This window comes from Oryctolagus cuniculus, chromosome 16 (genome assembly GCF_051225735.1).
Source record: "Oryctolagus cuniculus isolate XC-2025 breed Fujian yellow rabbit chromosome 16, ASM5122573v1, whole genome shotgun sequence".
NCBI classification, from domain to species: domain Eukaryota; kingdom Metazoa; phylum Chordata; class Mammalia; order Lagomorpha; family Leporidae; genus Oryctolagus; species Oryctolagus cuniculus.
The window spans coordinates 74454873-74480025 of record NC_142882.1 but is presented as its reverse complement, the minus strand read 5'-3'; the positions used below and the strand labels follow the sequence as shown (position 1 = coordinate 74480025).

The following is a 25153-nucleotide window of genomic DNA, read 5'->3' as shown; positions in this document are numbered from 1 at the left end:
TATCATTTATTGATTATATCACATTTTTGTACTGACCTTTGGTGTCACCTTAAATTTACAGATGTTTATGGAATCTTCCTGGGCTGTTATTTCTATTTTACTGTCTCTGTGCCATTACTCATTTTCTTCTGTAGTATTATGACAGCTTTGGACATATGGGACTATATGCTTAGGAACATCTTGTTTGTTCTTGTCTCTTTGCTGTTCCATATAAAATTTAGCTCGTCAAGTTCCATGAAAAACTGTGAAGGGATTTTGATCAAAATTGCATTGAATCCCATGTATTTTGAGAGAGGTAACATTATTTTTTTTTATTTTTTATTTTTTTGACAGGCAGAGTGGACAGTGAGAGAGAGAGAGACAGAGAGAAAGGTCTTCCTTTGCTGTTGGTTCACCCTCCAGTGGCCGCCGCGGCTGATGGCAGGAGCCAGGTATTTATCCTGGTCTCCCATGGGGTGCAGGGCCCAAGCACCTGGGCCATCCTCCACTGCACTCCCTGGCCACAGCAGAGAGCTGGCCTGGAAGAGGGGCAACCGGGACAGAATCCAGCGCCCCGACTGGGACTAGAACCCGGTGTGCCAGCGCTGCAAGGCGGAGGATTAGCCTAGTGAGCTGTGGTGCCGGCTGAGAAGTAACATTATAATGACAACTCCTATGCTTGAGCTATTTAGTTTTCTTACAGTCTTTCCAGAAAGTTTCATGATTTGCTACCTAAAAGTTTTGAATTTTAGGGTAGATTTATTTCTAAATAACTTGTTTGGTACCATTATAAATGTATTTTTTAACATGAATATTTTAGCTGGTCATTCTAGAATATAGTTATACCATCCTGTAAAGCTCTTATTTCTAATAATTTTCAATAAGATTCTTTTGATTTTTCTATTCATAGGTGAATAATTACAGTTTGTTTCTTTTTTTTTTTTTTTGAGTTTGAGAAATTTATTGGTATTTTAGTAAAGACATTCATCTTAGTCATCTCTCTCCCATCTTGACCTTAGGTTAAGTTTTTCCATTTGGGTCAAGAAATCAGTGTGTAGGAGAGGGATGTTATTTTAACAACAGTTAAATGGACAAAAATGGATACTTTGCCTACATTAAAGTAAGTTAAATTCATGTAACTTGATATAATAAAATCATGTAAGAACTAAAGTTCTATATACATTTCCATTGTTTTACTTGGGGCTTATTCTAGACTTAAATGTAAGTGAAGAAAGTGTTAGGAATATACACAGGCTGCTTCTCTGGAGTTATTACCTATTAGAAGAGCTTAGTGAGTGGTTACCACCAGTAAAAGTTTGAAGCTGCCTCCAAATTTAACATCATAGGAGTTTTCAAGGAAATCATTGTACTATTTTGTCTGTGACTTATGTTTTTAAAGATGGGTTTAACTGTCACACTAAAAAAAGAGGTCATATGCAATACAAAAAATACAAAACAAACACTCTACAATACACAAATCTTAACAGAGTATATGTGGTGAGAACTCCATAAAATATGTTTGAAGATGCATTTTCTCTATATCTCAGTACCTAAAATGTGCTTTGGAGAGGCCACTGGTCAATATGTATGTTCTTAAACTAAATCATGTAATTGTACTATTAAGAAGTCCTGTAGTGAGTTTAATTCAAATATGATTTCACAACTTAGTAATTTAAATGTGTAGACAAAGTTACAGAAAGTGCATCTTCTCATTTTCCATCTTTATACAATGTGTTTTTTTTTTTTTTTTGGTGTTTATACCTTTTAAAAAATAAAAAAAAGCCAAATACTTAAGCAATATGTACATTTACATTTTTGGTGGTGGTTTGTATTTTAAAAGAAACAGCTTCCTTCTGATTTGCCTCAAGTTCTGGTGGAAATGCGTACAGGAACTAGCTAATAAACAAAAACCAAGAGAAGCACATTTGAAATACTGATTTACTTTGGTAGCAAATGGTTGGTCTTTGAAGACTAATGAAGGTAGACAAGATCCCTTAAGGTGAAGTAGGCTATTTCAAATACTCGATAGTTTACATAAAAAGTTAAACTTTTTTTTTTAAAAGAGCTAAGCCGTGGTATCCACTGACAGCAATGCAATATCTAGTTTATGATGACTTAAAACAAATGCCCACAAAGAAAAAGCTGTACTTTAATTTTATCTAAATTTACTTTCAGTCAATAGTAACTTTTTTTCTCCGTACAATACTCCCTTCCCTCTATAAGGCTGTTCCTGGGAGCCTGACAGTTTAGGTAAAGAGGGAGTTAAGAGACTTAACTACTCGCAGTTTTAAATAGACAATAAAGTTTTGCTTCCCTTTTAATGTGCTAATAGTTGTGTCTAAAAAAATATGCAATTCTTAAAAAGGTACCATTTCTGATTTCTTTATTATCTGTAACCTTTGGAAACTAATCACATGAAACTACAAAATTAGCAAATGTCTGAAATCTGTGTATAAAACATAAATTACCTCTAATTTCAGCCGGCGCCGTGGCTCAATAGGCTAATCCTCCACCTTGCGGCGCCGGCACACCGGGTTCTAGTCCCGGTTGGGGCGCCGGATTCTGTCCCGGTTGCCCCTCTTCCAGGCCAGCTCTCTGCTATGGCCAGGGAGTGCAGTGGAGGATGGCCCAGGTGCTTGGGCCCTGCACCCCATGGGAGACCAGGAAAAGCACCTGGCTCCTGGCTCCTGCCAGGATCAGCGCGGTGCGCCGGCTGCAGCGGCGGCCATTGGAGGGTGAACCAGCGGCAAAAGGAAGACCTTTCTCTCTCTGTCTCTCTCTCTCACTGTCCACTCTGCCTGTCAAAAAAAAAAAAAAAAAAAAAAATTACCTCTAATTTCAAACTCTCATTTATTAGTGTACCACTCAATCTTAAAAAAAATGAAAAAGAAAAAAAAAAGCGGCTCCAAAGATAGTCTTATACCATTCTTTAAAAAAGGAAACTGTTCCTTTTAACTTTATACCCACCCCACACCCCAATTTCAAAACACATCATTTAATTGTCTTGGTCATGGACATTTCCAAGATGAGATTTTATATTTCTCTCCCATAGCTTCTGGTTATCAGAAAACCCATGCTTTCCTTTATTGAAGGAATTTGGTCCGGCTGATGTTGGTGTATCCCTTCCAATATTCTTCATCCTCATCTTTGCTTCTGGAGGCATTTCCTCTGGTTCACTATCTTCATCTTCATTAAAAGCCGCTGCTACTGAAAGGGTTTTTGGAGCAAGAGTTGGAACAGTTTCTTTAGGCTTACTTGATCCAAGTTTGATGGATATGGCTGATGCTTTCTTTGACGTCTGACTACCTATGGCAAATCCAAACTTGGAGATCTTTGTAGGTTTTGTTGGGAGGTCTGCAGCTTCTTCTTCAGCTGATCGTTTCTCAGCGCTGCGACTGGAACTTTCCCCTCCATTACTGGAAGAAACAGTCTTAGTTTTCACAGGTTTTTCTGCTTCTTCTTCAGGTCCTCCGGCGGCTCCAGCTCGCTGCGGCTTTTCGGGCTTCTCTTCTCCCGCCTTCCCGTCCGCCATTTTCCCCGCCGCGGCCTACAGTTTGTTTCTTTACAATTCTTTTGTGCCCCTCTTCCAGGCCAGCTCTCTGCTGTGGCCAGGGAGTGCAGTGGAGGATTCTTTTGATTTTTCTATTCATAGGTGAATAATTACAGTTTGTTTCTTTACAATTCTTTTGTGTTTTACTTGTTTTTATTGCCTTTTGCCCAGGTTGGAGCCTTCTGCACCATTTTCAATAGAAATGGTATTTCAGTTCTAGTGGGGTTTGGCTGAGTAGCTAAAAGTATCTTCAATATGCAGCAGTTTTTCTCAAGCATCAGAGATGCAATTCAGCACTTGAGGAAGCTATCAAGGGGACTGGCTTTGTGGTGCGGTGAGTTAGGCAGCTGCCTGAGACACTGACAATCCCATATGAGCACCAGTTCAAGTCCTGGCTGCTTTGCTTGTGACCCAGCTCTCTGCTAATGCACAGCAAAAGCAGTGGAGGATGGTCCAAGTGCTTGGGCCCCTGCCACTCACATGGGAGACCTGGAAGAGGTTCCAAGCTCCTGACTTTGAGCTGGCTCAGTCCTGGCCTTTGAGGCCATTTGGAGAGTGAACTAGCAGATGGAAGATTCTCTCTCTCCCTCACTCTCTCTCTCTCTCTCTCCTCTCCTCCTCCCACTCTCTCTGTAACTCTGCCTTTCAAATAAATAAATAATTCTTTTTAAAAAAGAAGGTTTCAGGGACCCATTTTTTGTTTGTCTTTCTGGTCTTTGATTGGTATCTAGTTGCCTATGTAAGGCTACCTCATAGGCCAAGATAAGTGCTAGAGCTCCAGCTGTCAAGTCTCCTTCCAGAAAACAGAGAAGTAGTCAGCCAGAAAGATTTACTTCCATCGGATTCAGTTCCCTTTAAGGAGCCTTCCTGGAAGTCATTCTCAACTTGGAATTCTACATATTAGCTTACAGAGTTTTTCCCCCTTTTCCCAGTTTGTTAAAGAGTGTTAACTGAATGGGTGTGAGATTTGTTCAAATGCATTTTTTATCTGTTTGAGATGAGTCTGAAGCAAGTCGGTAGACAGCTAGCAATGCTTCTTGACCAGACTGGACTTAACAACTTAGGTAGCTGGGGCTGGTTTTACATGAGATCTAGTACCTTGCTTTCTGCTCATAGTTGTTGTGAGAAGTAGGATGAGAGGGCGCAAGTAAATTGGTTGGTTCTTTGAATTTGGAGGAAAAAAATGTCCTGTTTCTTTTTTTCTCTAGGTCCTAGAATAATGCCTACGCAACATTTAGCTCTCAAAAAATCATGGTTTTAAGGCTGGCATTGTGGCACAGAAAGCTAAGCCACCTGTGAAGACATCTGCATTGTTATCCTGTGTTAGAGTGCTGTTTTGAGTCTCAGCTTCTCTGCTTCTTAATCCAGCTCATTGCTAATGCACCTGAGAAAGCAGCGGAAGATGACCCAAGTGCTTGGGCCTCTGCCATCCACATGAGAGACCCAAATGGAGTTCTGGGCTCCCCCCTTTGGCCTGGCCCAGTCTCAGTTGTTGCAGCCATTTGGGGAGTGATCCAGTTAATGGAAGATCTGTCTCTGTCTCTCTGTCTCTCTCTCTCTGTCATTCTGCCTTTATTAAATAAGTAAATAAATGCATCTCTTTTAAAAATATCATGGTTATTGAATTAAAAAGTAAACAGATGACTGTTTGGGGAGGAAGTACAGACTTTTTACCATACAGTTATGAAAACCAAGTGATGCAGGATTTCTAGTGGACAGCTTTGGGACCAAGTCCCTGAAAGTTGAATATGATGATTCCTGCTGTGTATTGAAGTATTAGAGTGAGCATATCAAGAGCAGTTAAAGACACACTGAATGGCATTTACTTTTGTTTCTTAATCATTCCAGGTTCCCCTGAGATGCAGAGGTGTGACCTCACATCAGATGACTTCACGCCCCCTCAGGACTTTGTTTCCATGTGTTTGTCTCACCTAAGTTGATTATGTGTAGAGAAGCCTTTTGTCAGAGATTTCTGGAGTCTTTTGCAGGATGCTTTCTCTTTCCTGAATTGCAGCATTGAATGAACAAGTTAGAAATTATTATCAGACTGGTAGGTAGAATGATATTTATGCCCAAACCATAATGGTTGGTGTGTAGCCATTATGTGAAATTATATTTGTAACTTTTCTAACACATCACATTCTATCATTGTGTAAGTAACTTAGAAGAGTTAGAATGATAAGAAAATCTGTAAATTGTCTTCAATTATAACAAATTATAAATGCAGTTCTGTTTTTTTCTTTTACATTTTCAGAGGGTAGCAATTCTTTTTAAAGATTTTATTTATTTGAAAGGCTGAGTTACACAGAGGGAGAAGGAGAGATAAAAAGCTCTTCCATCCTCTTGTTTACTCCCCAAATGCCTACTGGGACTGTATCGAGCTAAAGCCAAGAGCCAGGAACTCCATCCCATCTTTTACATGGGTGGCAGGGACCCACGTGCTTGAGCTCTCACCTGGAGGTCAAGGAGCACAATAACAGGAAACTAGATTGGAAGTAGAAGAGCTGGGACTTGATCCAGGTGCTTCAGTATTAGATGCAGGCATCCCAATCAGTGTCAACATCTGGCATCCTTTGGGCTGGGGATGGGACTATGGTTTTTACAATTGAAGCAGTGAAAGATCGTGGGTGTTTTGGTAACAGCTGGTTAGCCTGGATCTCATAATGGAGTGCCTTAGTTAAAGTCCTGGCTCTTGTCTCTGATTCAGCTTCCTGCTGATGCACCCTCTGGAAGGCAGAATGTGATGGCTCAAGAGTTGAGTCCTTGCCACTCGTGGGCGACATGGGTTGAGTTTCAGGCTCCTGGTGTCAGCCTGGCGCAGCTGTAACTAGTGGATTTGGGGATTGAACTAGTGGATGGAAATCCTCTGTCTCTCTGCCTTTTTTTTTTTTCTTCTTTTTTTGACAGAGTGGACAGTGAGAGAGAGAGACAGAGAGAAAGGTCTTCCTTTGCTGTTGGTTCACCCTCCAGTGGCCGCCGTGGCCAGCGCGCTGCGGCCGGTGCATCGCGCTGATCCGAAGCCAGGAGCCAGGTGCTTCTCCTGGTCTCCCATGGGGTGCAGGGCCCAAGCACTTAGGCCATCCTCCACTGCACTCCCTGGCCACAGCAGAGAGCTGGCCTGGAAGAGGGGCAACCGGGACAGAATCCGGCGCCCCAACCGGGACTAGAACCCGGTGTGCCGGCGCTGCAGGTGGAGGATTAGCCTAGTGAGCCGCGGCGCCGGCCCCTGTCTCTCTGCCTTTCAAACAAAATGAAAATAAATACATTTTTTTAAAAAGAAACCCTGGTTTAAAGTAAGACATGATTCCTTCTCCCTGCTGCCCCCCAATTGTAGAATCAGATAGACCAAGAAAATACTCCTTTCTTAGGATTTCCAGGCTACCATTCTTGATTCTGAAAATAATAGGCAATTAATTAAAAAGAAACCCAGCAAAAGTCCTCAAATCCATTAACACAAATAAAACTCAAATGAAATCTTCCCTGATAACACTCTAGTAGAAACTTGGGAAGTTACATATTTTTTTCAAACTTGTGTAGGAGAGTTGTTTGATGCCATCTGAGAAGATGGAAGGTTTTGTTCTAAAATTTTCAAGACTTGTGACTTCTAAGACAACTTCATCATATGGATAAAAGCAGCAACTCTGCTTGAGACTGTATTGCAGAACATTAGTAATCCCAGACTGTGTGATGTTTCTGTGGTAGTAGGATTTCCTGTTAGAGTGACAGCTGTGATTCCAGACAGTTCCTGGGAGTTGGTGTGTCACACTCTAGCTGAAGCTGGCAGTTCAGAGGATCAAATGAAGCCTCTGGGCCGCTCTCCATGGGAGGGAAACAGCTGTTCAAGCTCTTCAGTGGTGGTGATGATCAAGTAAATCGCTCTCTTCTTGCAGTGCTCTTTTGCCCTATGATTTTCTTTGTGGTGTGTTAAGGATTTAATGTTTGCCAAAGTTTTTCCTGACTGCAATTTAGTATAAAGTAAAAGAATGTAAGCTATGAGGATCAAGAAAAACAAATTTGTAAATCAAGAAAATAACCCCCAGCTTGGCTGCCGCTGGAATCTGCGCAGAAGTTCTGTGCTGTTTTTGCAGGATTCCAGAATCCTCCCTTCCTGGAGCTCTGTAATCATCCTTTGCCTTCATAGGCCTCCAGCTTTATGAGTGTTTTATTTACTTATTTAGGAGGCAGAGAGAGAGAAAGAGAGAGCGCTTCCGTGAGCACAGAGCTCCTCTGTTAAATGGTTCATTCTCCAAATGCTCAAAACATCTGGAGCCAGGAACTCCACATGGGTGGCAGAAATCCAACTACTTGAGCCATCATCTCCTGCCTCCCATGGTGCACATTTGCAGGAAGATGCAGTCAGAGCTGGGCCTCAGACCCAGGTACTATGATATGGAATATGGGCATCAGAGACAGCATCTTAACCACTAGGCTAAATGTCCACCCCTCTAAGTATTTTAGCTGTTCTGTTTTGGCTAAAAATAGTAATGTTTTCAGTTTTCTAAAATCTTCTATACAGTGATATTAAGGAAGTAAGGTGTATTAAATTATACAACTTTTAATATTAGTGGTTGTTTTATATGCATATGTTATCACTCTGAATTTAGATAACAAGTGACAAGGTGAGGAATGTTAAATTACAGCACAGGCTCTCTCAGAAATGAGGTTACCAGCACCAGTTTGAATTCCACTGTACATATTGTAAGAGGTACACTAGTGTGTTCTGTGGTCATCTCTGAGCTATTCCACATCTGTGGAAATAAAGTAGAAATAGGAGTTCAAGGAGAAAAAAGAACAATGTCAGATTTCCTGTTAGAAGAGAATTTGCTCATGTATTTTTTAGATGGGTGATGGTGGGTATTAAAGTGTTTAAATTTCTTTTTTTTTATTTAGAAGTGGTATTTTTTAAAATATTTATTTATTTGAAAGGCAGAGTTACACAGAGAGAGAAGCAGAGGCAAAGAGAGAGAGAGGTCTTTCATCCGCTGGTTCACTCCCCAGTTGGCCGCAATGGCTGGAGCTGCACCGATCCAAAGCCAGGAACCAGGAGCTCTCCCATGCAGGTGCGGGGCCCAATGACTTGGGCCATCTTCTACTGCTTTCCCTATAGCAGAGAGCTGGATGGGAAGTGGAGCAGCCAGGACTCGAACCGGCGCCCATATGGGATGCAGCCACCACAAGTAGTGGTTTTACCTGTAATACCACAGTGCCAGCCCCTAAAGTGTTTAGATTTCAATGGGTATCTTTAAAAGAATGAAACTACATCCTTTATAATTTCTTTTTTTTTTTTTTTTTTGGACAGGCAGAGTGGACAGTGAGAGAGAGACAGAGAGAGAAAGGTCTTCCTTTGCCGTTGGTTCACCCTCCAATGGCCGCCGCTGCAGCCGGCGCACCGCGCTGATCCGATGGCAGGAGCCAGGAGCCAGGTGCTTTTCCTGGTCTCCCATGGGGTGCAGGGCCCAAGCACCTGGGCCATCCTCCACTGCACTCCCTGGCCATAGCAGAGAGCTGGCCTGGAAGAGGGGCAACCGGGACAGAATCCGGCGCCCCAACCGGGACTAGAACCCGGTGTGCCGGCGCCGCAAGGTGGAGGATTAGCCTATTGAGCCACGGCGCCGGCCCATCCTTTATAATTTCAATGGAAGGTTTTAGATGTCAGCTTAAGAAGTTCAAAGGTATAATAATTTTTTAAAAAAAACTTCAGGCAGTTTGTGAGTACCCAAGTATGATCAGTGACTTTGAATCTTCTTTGCCTGCCACTCATATTAAGAATTGTGTTCATATCATGACCCAGCACACACACACAAAAGCAAAAGTTCATCAAACATCACCTACCTTATATCATGTTCTTACATAATCTTTTGCCTTCTGTTTTTGCTCCCCCCAGTATTCTGTTAAAAAAAAACAAAAACAAAAACAAAAACACATAACAACTTGTCTTAACCTACTAAATTGAGTTTATTAAACAGAATAATGGCTAGATCCAAAGTTTAGTTTTTTTGTTCTTTTGTCTCATATGATTTTTTGTTTGTTGGGTCTGAGCATAATTCAAAGATAACAAACTAGAATTTTTGTTAATGCTTTAGTTAACTGGTTTCCAGATTCTTCTGTGAGGTGAAAATCGGTTTAAAGTTCTCTTTTTTTGCTTATCCTCTCAGACATCTGTACATATCCCCATTACTCTAATAGCAAAGTCTACAACACTACAAATGTAAGTTTGAAAAATGAGGAGAATGTTTGGGTAACCTCCGTGGTCATCTCATACTACAGAATACATTTTTTTTTCTTTTTTTTTGACAGGCAGAGTGGACAGTGAGAGAGAGAGACAGAGAGAAAGGTCTTCCTTTGCCGTTGGTTCACCCTCCAATGGCCGCCGCGGCCAGCGCGCTGCGGCCGGCGCACTGCGCTGATTCGATGGCAGGAGCCAGGAGCCAGGTGCTTTTCCTGGTCTCCCATGGGTGCAGGGCCCAAGCACTTGGGCCATCCTCCACTGCACTCCCTGGCCACAGCAGAGAGCTGGCCTGGAAGAGGGGCAACCGGGACAGAATCCGGCGCCCCAACCGGGACTAGAACCCGGTGTGCCGGCGCCGCTAAGCGGAGGATTAGCCTAGTGAGCCGCGGCGCTGGCCTACAGAATACATTTTAAAAGAGGAATAAGATTATGTCTCTCACAAGAAATATTCAGACTGTCAAACTCTTTACTGATCTCATCAGTTGAGGAGGAGTTTCAAAGAGAGCTTTAAAGAATATTCTGTGTTGTCTTAGGTGATACATTCTTTTTTTTTTTTTAACTTTTATTTAATGAATATAAATTTCCAAAGTATGATTTATGGATTACAATGGCTTCCCCCCCATACCGTCCCTCCCACCCACTACCCTCCCCTTTCCCACTCCCTCTCCCCTTCCATTCACATCGATTCATTTTCGATTAAGGTGATACATTCTTGCCTCAAAATTCAAGCCATCAAAAACATGAACTTATTGTCTTACACTGTTTACATACTTATCAAGAGAAATTAGTGAACTCGTTATCTAAATTTGTATGATTCTGCATTTCACAGCCCACTATACAAAAGAGGAGGAAGATTCAACATTGTTCAGGATTTTAATGTTTCAGCATTGTGAATTTTTTGGAATTTATTGAATTTTGGCACAAATGTAAAGGAAATGTGTATGTAGGGATTCTCTCTGTATCATGTGGCTGCTGTTTATCAGCCACAGAGGAATTTCAGTCCTTTTGATATATTTACATTTAACTAGTAGTCTGTTGCAATTGAAAGGGCATAATCAAATTGAGAAAACCCTGTTGCCTTAATCCTTTTGTCATGGGTAATATTACTTAGAAGACTTTGAGTAATAGGAAGAAAAAAAATAGATTATTTGCCTTGCCATTTCCCCACTCCAGAGCAATAGGATTTGCTCTGCCCAACTGTCAAGCAAGCCCGTTTATATGCAGTTTGTGTATACCATTAAAAGGGAATACAATACCCTTTTATTTCTGAGTTTTGTGTGAATGCATAGAGAAAAGAAGCATTTTGTTTTCCATACAAAGACTGTACTCCATGTATCTGTAACACACAGAGAAGTTTAAGACATTTAAGACAATTTCCTGAATAATTTTTAACTAAAAGTTTTATAAGACATCTAAATATGATGTTAATAATGATTTTTTTCATAGCTTTGTTGAGGTATCATCAATAAATTATGCATATTGAAAGCATACAATTTATTTAATTTTAACATGTTTATACCACAGAAACCACTATCACAATCAAGATAATGAACATATCCATCACCCCTAGAAGTTTCCTTGTACTTTGTAATACCTCCCTCCTTTCCATCTCCCCTCTCCCCAAGCAACTGCAGATCTGCTTTCTGTCACTATACATTAGCTGGCATTTTCCACATGTTTATGTTAATGCTACAATACAGTATGAACTCTTCATCTGGCTTCTTTCACTCAACTGAAATTTTTGAAATTTTTGCACTGTGTAGCTTATATCAATACCTTGTTCTCTTTCATTGTTGAATAGTAGTATGAATGTGGCACAGTTTATTTATCTGTTGTTAAACATTTGAGTGGTTTCCAGGTTTTGTATATTACAAAAACAGTTATGACATTTGTGTACAAGTGTAGACATATGCTTTCATTTTTCATAGGCAAATACCTAAAAGTAGAAGAGCTGAATCTTGTGGTAGGTATATGTTTTCATGTTTAAGAGGCCATCAAACTGTTTTCCAGAGTGGTTATACTGTAATTACATTCCTACCACCAGTGTGAAAGAATTCCAGTGGCTGCACATTTTCCAACACTTGGCCTGACAAGTCTTTTTAATCTTTTTTTTTATTTTTATTTTTATTTTTATTTTTATTTTTTTGATAGGCAGAGTGGACAGTGAGAGAGAGAGACAGAGAGAAAGGTCTTCCTTTGCCGTTGGTTCACCCTTCAGTGGCCGCCACGGCCGGCACGCTGCAGCCGGCGCACAGCGCTGATCCGATGGCAGGAGCCAGGTACTTATCCTGGTCTCCCATGGGGTGCAGGGCCCAAGCACTTGGGCCATCCTCCACTGCACTCCCTGGCCACAGCAGAGAGCTGTCCTGGAAGAGGGGCAACCGGGACAGAATCCAGTGCCCCGACCAGGACTAGAACCCAGTGTGCCCCGACCAGGACTAGAACCGGTGTGCCGGCGCGGCAAGGCAGAGGATTAGCCTAGTGAGCCATGGCGCCAGCCAGTCTTTTTAATCTTAAACATTAGGTATTTACTGATATTTGTTGGTGTTTTAATCTGCATTTCTTGATTCACTAATGATGCTGAGTATTTTTTCATGTGGTGGTTTATCATCTAATACATCTTTTTTGGTGATGTGACTATTCATATCTTTTGCCCAGTTTTTGAGTTATTTTCTCATTAGTGAGTTTTAAGAAAAGTTCTTCATATTATTCAGATATGCCTTCTCCCTCAAATGTGTAATGTTCAGGCATTTCTCTCAGCCTCTGACTTGGGCAGGTGAATTCCTTTTTTTTTTTTTTCTTTTTAAGATTTTATTTATTTATTTGAGAGGTAGAGTTACAGACAGTGAAAAGGAAAGACAGAGAGAAAGTCTTCCTTCCGTTGGTCCACTCCCCAGATGGCCGCAACGGCCAGAGCTGTGCCAATCCGAAGCCAGGAGCCAGGTGCTTCTTCCTGGTCTCTGCTGTGGGTGCAGGGACCCAAAGATCTGGGCCATATTCTACAGCTTTCCCAGGCCATGGCATAGAGCTGGATTGGAAGAGGGGCAGCTGGGACTAGAACCAGTGCCCATATGGGATGCCGGTGCCGCAGGCGGAGGATTAACCTACTGCGCCACAGAGCTGGTCCTGGGCAGGTGAATTCTTTGTCTCCTGCTTATATTGAAGTAATTCCAAGATTCCCGTTATTTGAGTATTAGGAGGCATACAAACTGGGTTAGGTCTTAGCACAGCCAGGAACAAGTGTTGCAGCTAGCTAATAATGGATTTTTAGGAATAAGTTTTGGTATTTTTCCAGTTTGTAAATATGAAATTTGCTCATTGTATGCAATTTTAAAGAGTACTGAAGCCAGCGCCGCGGCTCACTAGGCTAATCCTCTGCCTTGCGGCACTGGGACACTGGGTTCTAGTCCCGGTTGGGGCGCCGGATTCTGTCCCGGTTGCCCCTCTTCCAGGCCAGCTCTCTGCTGTGGCCAGGGAGTGCAGTGGAGGATGGCCCAAGTGCTTGGGCCCTGCACCCCATGGGAGACCAGGATAAGTACCTGGCTCTTGCCATCAGATCAGCGCGGTGCGCCGGCCTTGGCGGCCATTGGAGGGTGAACCAATGGCAAAGGAAGACCTTTCTCTCTGTGTCTCTCTTTCTCACTGTCCACTCTGCCTGTCAAAATAAATAAATAAATAAATAGTACTGAAAATTGTCAAAAAGGAAATGAGACTCTTTCCTTTCTTTACTGTAATATTTTCTTTTTTCACATGGCATAGGTTTTTGTTCACCATTTTTTATTTCTTTTAAAAGTGAAATCTTCCAGATATGAGTGTTTTCTGTCAGCATAGGTTCCTTGCACCATCCACTTGTGTAGGTGGGAGATAATACCCTTCTTGAATTTTGTAGCTCAGGTCAGGGCACTTATACACATCCCAGTGTTACTCCCAGTTTCTAGAAGACTTTCATTTGAATGAAATCTTTACCCACCATTCCTGCTTGTTTTATGGTTAATGATCATTCCAGAGTCTGGTGTTATCTACTGATTTAGATTATTTTCTAAGTCTTTGGAAACTGGGAAAGGATGGACTTGAATGTACACAGGATTTTAGAATGGGAATCTTGGTACCTTAATTTCTAGCTTTGTCCTCAGACAGAGAAGTTTCATGCTTTTTTAAGTCTGGCAATAATAGATTTCTAAGAGAAATGTTTGTGATATCTTTATGTTTGTTTTTAACTAAATAGGGTAAGAGCTTTCCAGTTCCATCTGAATTTGACATTGCTTAGTGTTTTTCTTTTAGGTGGAGGCAGCGGCAGCAGCAGTAGCTATGTTTCACTTCTTCAGAAAGCCTCCAGAATCTAAAAAGCCCCCAGTGCCAGAGACAGAAGAAGCAGATGGATTCGTTCTTGTAGGTGAGTCTTTGTATTTCTTTGTTTCTTCATTGAGAGACGGTCAGAATGTCCATCCACTCGTTTTTTACTTTAATGTCTGCAGTGGTAGAGGTTGGGCAGGGCTGGAGTTGAAACTGGAGCTGGGAACTCAGTCCAGGTCTCCAACCTGAGACATGGGAACCCAATCACTGGAGCCACTGGTGCTGCCTCCCAGGGTGTGCCTTGGTTGGAAGCTGGACTGAAGAGATGGAGCTGGGAATGAGACCCATGTATGCTGAGGTGGGATGTGGGTGTGTTAACCACTAGACTGAATGCCGTTTACTTAGGTGAGTCTTTCTAAGAAACAGAACCACAATTAGAAGAATTATTTTTCCTTTGAAAATTATTTGGTAATTGTATGATTTTGTGTTATTTTAAGTTACTTCTTAAAAATTCCAGAGTTAATTTGTGTGTATAATTGTGTGTATAATTTTAAAAGGGCCATTATAAAAGTCATCAGTCATGCAGAAAATTGTCATCAAGTCACACGCTTTTAAAAAATATTGGTTTGGGGGCCAGCACTGTGGGGTAGCAGGTAAATCTGCTGCCTGCAGTGATGGCATCCCATAGGGCTGCTGGTTTGAGTCCCGGCTGCTCTACTTCTACAGCTCCCAGCTCCCTGTTAGTGTGTCTGGGAAAGCAATGGAAGATGGCCCAAGTCCTTGGGGCCTTGCACCCTTGCACCCTTGTGGGAGACCTGGAAGAACTCTGGATCCTGGCTTCGGATCAGCCCAGCTCCAGCCATTTTGGCTATTTGGGAAGTGAACCAGCAGATGGGAGGTTTTTTTCTCTCTCACTCTCTGCCTCTCTGTAACTATGCTTTTCAAATACATACATAAATAAATAAATACATTTATTTTTTAAAAAAATTAAATTTGTAGGATTAACCATCCTCCATTTATTTCCATCCAGTTAACTTTGAAGCTAAGAATCTGATAAATTCAAGTTTTGTCTTATTGATAGTTCCTATCTTGCTTCTTTTTTATTTTTTATTTATTTTATTTTTTTTAAATTAAAAAAAATTTTTTTAAATTTTTAAAATTTATTTTATTTTTAAAAAAATTTTTTTGACAGGCAGAGTTTGACAGTGAGAGAGAGAGACAGAGAGAAAGGTCTTCCTTTTTCTGTTGGTTCACCCCACAAATGGCCGCCACAGCCAGCGCGTTGTGGCCAACGTGTTGCGCCGATCCAAAGCCAGGAGCCAGGTGCTTCCTCCTGGTCTCCCATGCGGGTGCAGGGCCCAAGCACTCGGGCCATCCTCCATTGCCCTCCCGGGCCACAGCAGAGAGCTGGACTGGAGAGGAGCAACAACCGGGACAGAATCTAGCACCCCAACCGGGACTAGAACCTGGGGTGCCGGAGCCGCAGATGGAGGATTAGCCTAGTGAGCCATGGTGTCGGCCCCCTATCTTGCTTCTTAAAATAGCATCTGAAATTAAATTAGGCATCCAGTAAATATTTATTAAATAAAGTATACTTTTAAATCTAAGTTTGTTAAATAATATCTACCAGATTTTTGTTAAAACTACTTATTTTTTCTACCATAGAATTAATGCCTTCTAATTTAAAAGATTTTAGTGGCTTTATAAACATTTCTTTTGACCAACTACAGTACTCAGCCTAAGGGGAATTCTGAAAATAAAATAAAATTTCCTTGATTCCATTGTGTCTTCCCCTCACAGAAGAGACTGGGCATCTTCATATGTTCTTCCCAGAAATTCTCTACCCAGAGATGCTGTGGCACAATCAAAACCCAGTGCCCTCTTGGGCTCATCGTCTTCTAGCCTAGAACTCACTGCAGCAAATTCCAGCTCCTTCTCTGAGGAGTGGGTTAACTCATTTGGCTTGCTCCCTGGGGTGTTTCTCATCATCTCCCTCTCTGTATACTGGTGTCTTCGTTCTACTTTTATTTTAGGCCATTCAGATTGGGGTCCCCCAGCATCGACAAGTGCTCTATATGCCTTGGGAAGTGGAGAATGGTTTCTTTAGGGTTAAAGGGTGATCCTGGATTTTCAGCTTATGTACTGCATCAGCCACCTGTCTTCTCAGAGCCAGGGCTTGCCCTGTGCCTCTGAGCACCACACATTCAGAGGAAGTATGTATGGTCTCTGCCTTATCAGTATTTCACTTTAGGATCCCATCTGTTGCAAAGATAGAGAGGTTTCACCTGGCTGGCTGGCTGCCTGGCTGGCTGGCTGGCTGCCTTCCTTCCTTCCTTCCTTCCATCCATCCATCCATCCATAAGACTGATTTATTTATTTGAAAGGCAGAGTTACAGAGAGGCAGAGAGAGACAGAGATAGAGACAGAGAGAGGTCTTTCATCTGCTGGTTTACTCCCCAAATGGCCACAACAGCCGGAGCTGCACCGATCCAGAGCCTGGAGCTGGGAGCTTCTTCTGGGTCTCCCAGGTGGGTGCCGGGGCCCAAGGACTTGGGCCATCTTCTACTTTTTTCCTAGGCCATAGCAGAGAGCTGGATCAGAAGTGGAGCAGCCAGGACTTGAACTGGTGCCCATATGGGATGCTGACAATGCAGGGGCCTTACCCGCTATGCCACAGCGCCACTGCCGTCCCCCCCCCTCCCCGCCTTTTTTTATTTCTTGACCTTAATCTTTGGGAGCCCAGAATAGTTTTTATCATGAATAAACTTGACTATAGAATGTTCCATTCTTTCCACAGCCCAGTTCTGGCAGGCCTGTTGTGTGTTCTGAATCTGCCTTATATGGCTTGGCACAGGCTTAGTACTGTGGTCAGAGTTAGTTGTTTCAAACCAGATTCCTTGCAAATCTGAGGCAAAATAATGGGACTTTGTCTTTGACCAGAGACAGTGGTTTTTGTGGGGAGGCTTCTGATGGGGTAAGATGGGGCGCTGTGGATAATGACCTTCTCTGGCCTTTCCTCCTTACCGTGTCTGGAATTAGTGCTTTGTCTTCCAAGTCAGAACTGGCTGTGTCAGCCCTTCCCCTTGTTCCTTGAAAGCTGCCAGTGTTGCTGTCCTCTCCCCTCACTAAGAGAGAAGTTCAGGGGCGCCTTATGCCTCTCTGAGGTTGTTTCACACTAAATGTTTCTCAGAACTTTGTTCCATTGAAGCCTGCTTTTCCAGTCTCTCATCCGTGTTCTTCGTTTTATAAACATCTCTGTAGTCTTAACATATATACAGGGACCTTTCTTTCTTTTCTGTTTTCTCCTGACTAGAAGTTGACATCACTCTTCTCGTTATCAAATAGCCATTCACAGGGTGTGAACTGGATGCTTCTGTGCAAGCACCCTCCTAGAATTTCCAATGCTAGGCCTCAGATTTTTTTTTTAACTGATCTTCCTTGTCTATACCTCTGTGGCCAGCAACTTTGTCATGTTTCAGAGTCCAGTTCACAACTCACAAGGCTGCTAGTGCTAGTCTTCCTAAGATCTCCTCCTGTTTCTTGGCTGGATGCTTCCTTGCCCATGTCTTCTGAAGGGGCCCAGTTTCCAGGGCACTGTGCCTCACCAGGTGAAGTTTAGCAGCTGTGAGCTTTTCTTTCCTTTCCCAGAGCCAGCTCTGGTTTTAAGAGGTAGTCTTTAACTTAGTCTAAGAAGACGTATACACTTCCAAGCTTGCTATTCCATAAGGGTTTCCAGGATTTAATTACTCTAATATGTTCTCAGTCCCAGCTGCTCCCTCTGTTACAACTACGCCCTCATGGCTCATATTCCTGAAGACTGACATGCTGTGTTTTGAGGTAGTTTTCCCCAGGCCATCTTGGACTCAGCAAGATTGTTGTACTCAGTGCATATGTCTGGCAGTTGCCCCATTTTGGTTAGAAGTCAATTCTGTTGTAACTCCCAGATAACAATTTAATTTGTTGTTGAACTGCTGCTCTGCCTCATTTGTCTGATCCAAGCAAACAGGTTCCCAGATGTCAGTGAGGCCTCCTTGTCCCCCAGCTTCTCTGTCTTCTGATCCATGTCTCTGTTTAGTCCCATTTTCCTGCAGGTGCAAAGCTGCACTCCTGCACTGTTGTCTATGAAAAATCCATGTGCACCAGGTATTCTATGGATGTAGTAGTTCTGGTGGTGTCAGCAGGATCTTTTGGTTCTCCACAGAGTGCTAATAAAGGGGCTGGGTCCCCTGGTTTGGCATCTTATCTCATCAGTTTACTGGAGTTTCTACCTTGAGCGGGTTATTTAGACTCCTTGAGTGTCACTTAGCTACTGTGCAACTGAGTATGACATCGGTACCCATCCATGGGGTTATTGAAAAGATTAAATGAGTTACTGTGTGTAAAATGCTTCAAACAGCCCTGTGAGTGAGGTGATTCTATTGTACCTCCACAGATGAAATCTTAACTTTTTTTCAGGTTCCTCCAGCTAGTACAAAGCAGATGTGGAATTAACTCAGGCAGTCTGGCTTCATAGCCTATCCTTTTAACTACTAACCTATTCGTGTGGTGGCGGTTGTGTTAATGTCATACCATCATTTTCAATCTATTTTAAGTTGGTTTATTTTTATTTATTGGAAAGGCAGAGCAAGAGAGAGAGCGAGTGAGCAAGCTTCCACCTGCAGATTCACTTCCCAAGTGCCTGTGACAGCTGGCGCTGGGGAAGGCCAACACCAGGAGCCTGGAGCTGTATCTGGGTCTCCACATGGGTGGCAGGAACCCAGCTACTTGGGTCATTATCTGCTGCCTTTCAGGGTACACATTAGAAGGAAGTAAGATTGGAAACAGAGGTGGGACTCAATCCATAGGCACTCTAATATGGGATATGGGCCTCCAAGCAGTGGTTTCACTCACTGTTTCACAATCCCTGTCCTATAAGTTTTTTTTTTTTCAAGATTTATTTATTTATTCGAAAGAGTTACACAGAGAGAGAAAGAGAGGCAGAGAGAGAGAGAGGTCTTCTGTCTGCTGGTTCACTCCCCAGTTGGCTGCAATGGCTGAAGCTGTGCCAATTCAAAGCCAGGAGCCTGGACCTTCATCTGGGTCTTGCATACGGGTGCAGGGACCCAAGCACTTGGGCCATCCTCTACTGCTTTCCCAGGCCATAGCAGAGAGCTGGATTGAAAGTGGAGCAGCTGGGCCTCGAACCGGTGTCCATATGGGATCCAGCACTGCAGGTGGTGGCTTTACCCACTACGCCACAGCACTGCCCCCCCCATCAGTTTTTTAAAATAAATTTTAGTTGTGTTCTCTACCATTTAAAAAACAGAAAGCAAGGTTTTGTTTTTGTTTTATTTAATAAGAGACTGTTGGTGTACTGTTACTGTTCATAAATTTCAGCTGTGGTTTTGATTTCCCCAAATTTCTCACTATCTAATATTTTAAATAATTTAAAAATATTTTAAAATATTACAGAAAACAGTAATATACTTGAAGTTGAGATTTGAAGATGTTATACATTGTTTTGTTAGTTAAAAAAAATTTTCTTGAAAATTAAGCACCTGCCTGAGTTGGGTGGTAAAGGTAGGTCCTGCCTGACAGATTGTTAGGAATGTATTTGATTGTCTTTAAAACGAAGATGGTAAAATATTTTTTTAAAAAAATTGATTTTTTTTCTGTGGAGCTGCTGTTTTTACCATATGGTTCTGTGTGGACATACATAGTATCTACTTTAGTCTCAGAGGAAATTATCTAAAAATATTTTGGAAAATGCCAAGCAGGTTAAATGATGAATCTGAAATGCTTTTCATACTTTTATTAAGATGGCCCCACATGTGCATACGTGTATTTTGATGACCATGTAATTATATAAGTTTTTGGTTTTGGCCCCATGCAGGAGGTCCATTTCAGGAAAATATGTATTTGTGGTTTTTGTGTGTTTACCTATTGACTTTTAAATGATATGACTGAGAGTTAGAAACATGATTATTTTGGAGCAACACTTTCTTATCAAATGGACTGTACAAAATTTGTGGCCTTCATCACCTGTTTATAAGAAAGCCAGAGTAAATTTTGCTGTTGAAGCTATGGATAGTCATTTTCCACTTTAGAATACCTTTTCCTCTAGGCGAGCTTTCCTGCATAACACAAAGAGCTTTTAGGTCACAATTATTAGATGGCATTGCCGAGCTGATGAAGTCAACACATTAGGACTTGAAATTCAGGAACTGGCCAGAACCTAAGCACTTTTGTTGGTAACAGGAATATCTGGGCTGTTCGCATGCAATTAGCTCACATTTGGGTGGCAAGGCTTTTTCCCTGTTAGGATTTGCGAAGCTTTTAGCCTTTGTAAAATGTTGAGTGGGCTGAATAAAAATAAGGGGGGGACCTAGAAGAAAAACATCCTTTCCCTGTAGCCAGTTTCTATTCACATAAGAAGGTAATAGCTGTTTGTTCATTCAGTAATGAGGTAATCCTCCAGGGTACTCATTTTACACAAAAACAAATTGCAGTTTTCATTTGTATCACTGGGTGGCGATTTTTCATGTCTTAACACTGCTGTTTAAAAACTCAGCAAGCATGGCACTATTTGTAATTACCAGGGTTTTCTTCTGTTATGACATGTTTAATTGTACTTTTAAGACATTATCTTTAAGTTGATTACAAATTTATTAGTGCAGTGTACAATCTCACAGTTATTGTAAATTAGGAAAAAGGATATCTCCTAGATGTTGGCATAAAAATTCCTCCCAAAATTACAAGAAAGGCATGAATTAGTGTATTATATTGAAGCCAAAAGAAGGAAAAATAACAAAAACAACAAAAATAGAAATATAGGACGAAAAGGAATAATTCAGAATCCTGTTGTAGCATTCACTAACAGTGTTGACCAGATGTTCACTTTAACTTGGAGAAGGCAGAATGAAATTACTGAGATTAAAGGAATTGGGTTACAGTACAACTGAAATTCATGTTTTTCAGAGTATGCAGGTGTTTTTTAAAGTAGGGCACAAGAACTTCTAGTTTCCATTAAGCTAATTATTTTGCAAAACTCATTGAATTTAGAACCAGATTAGTGGTTCTCAGTGGCTAGGGTTTCATCTTTTAGGTACTGATACTGAAAAATGTAACTTAATTTCACCTTGTTTTTCAATTTAAATTGATAAATGAGATTTTAAAAAGTGTGTGTGTGTGTTGCGTGGTGAATTGTTTGATTTCTCCTACTGAATTCCTCACTCTTGGAATGATTCAACCCGTGTGTACATACTTCAGTTAAGCAATCACATTTTTATTTGGGAATTTTTTAGGTAATCTTTTTATCTCTTTATTTAAAAGTGGAAATTCTGCTGTGTAAAATAAAAATTTATATTCCACAGGCTGAAGTCACTTTGATTCTGTCTAGGGCTGAAGGTTTTCATTGAAACAACCAAGACAAAAACTAAATATGCTTTCAGCGTGTGCTTCCTATTTTTCTCCCAGTTTTTATAAAAGTGAACAAATCCTTAAAAAATAGAGTGTTCATGGATTTATAAAATGATTTTCTCGGTTACTATGTCTTTACTCATGTATTGTAGTATCCAGAAAAATTCAAATTACAGTTAATATACTTGGTAATCTTTGTGTTTTTACTCTCGACCTTTAAATTCTAATTTTTTTTTTTTTTTTTTTTTTTTATTTTTGACCGGTAGAGTGGACAGTGAGAGAGAGAGACAGAGAGAGAAAGGTCTTCCTTTTGCCGTTGGTTCACCCTCCAATGGCCGCCGCTGCAGCCGGCGCACCGCGCTGATCCGATGGCAGGAGCCAGGATCCAGGTGCTTTTCCTGGTCTCCCATGGGGTGCAGGGCCCAAGCACCTGGGCCATCCTCCACTGCACTCCCTGGCCATAGCAGAGAGCTGGCCTGGAAGAGGGGCAACCGGGACAGAATCCGGCGCCCCAACCGGGACTAGAACCCGGTGTGCTGGCGCCGCAAGGTGGAGGATTAGCCTATTGAGCCACGGCGCCGGCTCAACCTTTAAATTCTAAAGCAAGAATGCCACGATTTTTTAATTAACTTCATTATGTAATAAAATTGCTTATTTCCTATTAAGAAATGTGGAGTTGTATATCTCATGGATTGAATTAACAGAATTTTCATGTCACTGTTACCTAATTCTGGTTTACCTGTTAAACTAGCAGCATTTTGTTTTTCCAGAGGTCTGGTGAGGCTGTCCTCACGTGGGTTATACAGCTCTCTGTTACGTCTTGAATGTGAGGAGAGAGAGAGAATTGTGTAGGGCTGGGGAGAAGTGGGACTGTACTCAGAAGCAGAACCAGCCCTTCTGTGTTGCCCATTTAATTGTGAGAAAGCCGTTCTTTCTTTCGAAGGCTCAGTAGACTGAGTTGAAAAATGTAAATAAAGTCTCTGTCTACCTAAATCCTAACCCTCTGTGTATTAGGGGGCTCTTCGACAATACACTGGTGCTAGGGCTCATCCCTAGATTCCGGTTACTTGGACCTGGGGTTTGGTTCATTCATTGTTTTGTTTGTGTGTTTTTTTTTTTTCCCCCTCAGAATAGAGTGCACATGAGGTAGAGGAGCATTGTACTTCACTCTCCATAATTTAGTAATTAGAAAACATCAAATAATATGTTAAGATACTTTTAAAAGACCTCATAAAATAGAAAGCTAAAGTTTCTCTTTCACTTTAGTTGAACAATTAACAAATTTTAAAAAAGAAGCAAGTTCACAAAATTTCTGGCAAATGCTCTTCCCCCAGTATATCAAAGAGGTAAACAGCAGAAAGCTTCACAATTCTGGGAAATTAAATCTGTTTCTACAAGTAATATGTTTGAAATATAAGATTTCTAAAAAAATTCAGTGAGATAATTGGGAAGCTTTTTGTTGAATTTGTTATACAGATGTGAATTCTGAATGGTCTGTAACTCTTGTATATCTATATTGCCTGTAGGTGAAATTTTTTTGGTAGGTTAACACCTGTAAATTCTTGAAGAAACATGTGGGGTACTTTTTATTGCTTTAAATCCTTCAAGCACTTTTCTTTTTTTAGATTTAATTTATTTATTTATAAGTCAAGATTATAGAGGGGGTGGGGCATGGAGAGAGAGATTCCATATGCTGGTTCATTCCCCAAATGGCCTTAGTGGCTAGGCCTGGGTCAGGCTGAAGCCAGAAGCTTCTTGTATGTGGGTACAGGGGCCCAAGCACTTGGGCCATCATATGCTGCTTCCCAGACACATTAGCAGGGAGCTAGATCAGAGGTGGAACAGATGGGACTTGAACCAGCGCCCATATGGGATGCTGGCATTGGAGTCAGTGGCTTAACCCATTGCACCACAGCACTGGCTCCAATAGTCACATTTTTACAAAGCTATTTGGGAGGCTGGCACTGTGGCATAGCAGGTAAAGCTGCCGCCTGCAGTGCCGACATCCCATATGGACTCCGGTTCAAGTCCCGGCTGTTCGACTTCCGATCCAGCTCTCTGGCCTGGGAAAGTATTGGAAGATGGCCCAAGTGCTTGGGTCCCTGCACCCACATGGGAGGCCAGGAAGAAACTCCTGGTTCTTGGCTTCAAGTTGGCACAGCTCTGGCAGTTGCGGCCTTCTGGGGAGTGAACCAGCAGATAGAAGGCCTCTGCCTCTGTAACTCTGACTTTCAAATAAATAAATAGATCTTAAAAAAAAAGAAAGCAAAGCTATTTGAGGAGAGTTGGCTGATTTACTATGTACTGTTTCCTGGAGGACATTTATTCAGTATGTTATAGGTAGGGGAAAGTTTTGTTTTTAATTTAAAATTTTTATTTATTTTCATCTTATTTGAAAAGCAGAGAGAAAGCTATCTTCCATCTACTGGTTTATTCCCCCAAATAATCCAAAATAATCAAGGCCAGGCCAGGCCGAAGCCAGGAGCACAGAACCCAGTTTTTGTTTCCCACATGGGTGTCAGGGACCCAAAGACATCCCAGGTTCATATTACCTAGAAGTTGGAATCTGAAGCAGAGCCAGGACTTAAACCAGGTGCTCTGATATAGGATGCAGGTGTCCTAAGTGGTGTTGCAGCCTCTGTCCTGCCCTGAGAAAATGTTGTAAGTACGCACACCATATTATGTAAATGGAGTTTCTTCTAGTGTTTGCTTTGCTAATACTATTACTTCCAAAACGGAGATCATGTAACTGAAAAGTTGCGATAATTAGCTTTGATATTTTTATTTAAAGTTTATTTTGATTCCATTCCATCAAGAAAATAATAAACAAGGATGAGAATCTTAAGTGAAATGGAGAAGTATGAACAGTGTACTTTGTAGTAGTGATGACAGTAGATTGGGAAGACCTAAATGTCGTCCTTTTGGCATCCTTAACAACACAGTGGACCCTCCGTACCTGTAGGTTCAGTATCAGAGGTGCCAATTAACTATGGATTGGGAATAATTGGCGAAAAATTGCCTTCTGGTAGGACATTTAGTCCAGTGATTAAACTACTTGTATCCCATATCAGAGTACTTGGGTTCAATTTCCAGCTCCAACTCCCGATTGCAGTTTCCTGCTAATGCAAACCCTCAGAGAGAAATATTGGCTCAAGGGGTTGGGTCTCTGCCTCCCACCTGGAGACCTGGATCGAGTTTTTGGCTCCTGGCTTCAGCCTGACCCAGCCCTGGTTGTTGTAGGCATTTGGGAGCTCTCTTTGTCTCTGTCTCTTAAATAGGCAATGTTTTTAAATATTACATCTGTACTAAACTGTACAGATGAATTTTTTCATGTTATTCCTTACATAATACAGTGTAACAACTATTTCCATGGTATTTGCATTGTATTCTGTATAATAAGTAAGTTAGAGATGATTTTAACAACACAGGAAAATGTAGGAAGGTAATAGAGAAACATTGTACTGTTTTATGGAAGGGGCTTGCATGTCTGTGGGTGCTTATTGGAGTCCTGGAATCAATCCCTCTAGATAGTGAGGAATGACTACTGCATTCTTTTTTATTGAACTCGCTGTCTTGTTCAGCATCTGTTTTTTCCTATTGTACACAACCAAAACATATTATGATAGAAAGAATTATTATTGGGGTTACACATCAGTGTGTAATATGTATTGGAATTACACAAGAAATTTAACCATCTGCTTCCT

The 25153-nt window shown here is 41.5% G+C and overlaps 2 protein-coding genes across 5 annotated transcripts in view; one reads left to right on the top strand and one right to left on the bottom strand.

Moving 5' to 3' along the window:
• UMAD1 (UBAP1-MVB12-associated (UMA) domain containing 1) overlaps positions 1-25153 on the top strand; it is a 218990-nt gene that overhangs the window by 4742 nt on the left and 189095 nt on the right. The window contains exons 2-3 of one of the 4 annotated variants that reach the window (XM_017344468.4): positions 5378-5579; positions 14040-14151. In XM_017344468.4, the coding sequence (XP_017199957.3) occupies positions 5550-5579; positions 14040-14151 (142 nt within the window). In that variant the 5' untranslated portion in view covers positions 5378-5549. Of the gene's footprint in view, positions 1-5377; positions 5580-8455; positions 8590-14025; positions 14152-25153 lie in introns of all 4 variants that reach the window. The other 3 variants (XM_089315696.1, XM_070059807.2, XM_070059809.2) reach the window with 3 other exon arrangements.
• Positions 904-3552, bottom strand: LOC149121818 (PEST proteolytic signal-containing nuclear protein). The gene is made up of 2 exons (XM_089315695.1): positions 2810-3552; positions 904-2447 (listed from the first exon to the last, which is right to left on the bottom strand). Exon 1 carries the CDS (start codon positions 3509-3511, stop codon positions 2975-2977), a length of 537 nt encoding a protein of 178 aa, XP_089171821.1. The 5' UTR covers positions 3512-3552; the 3' UTR covers positions 904-2447; positions 2810-2974.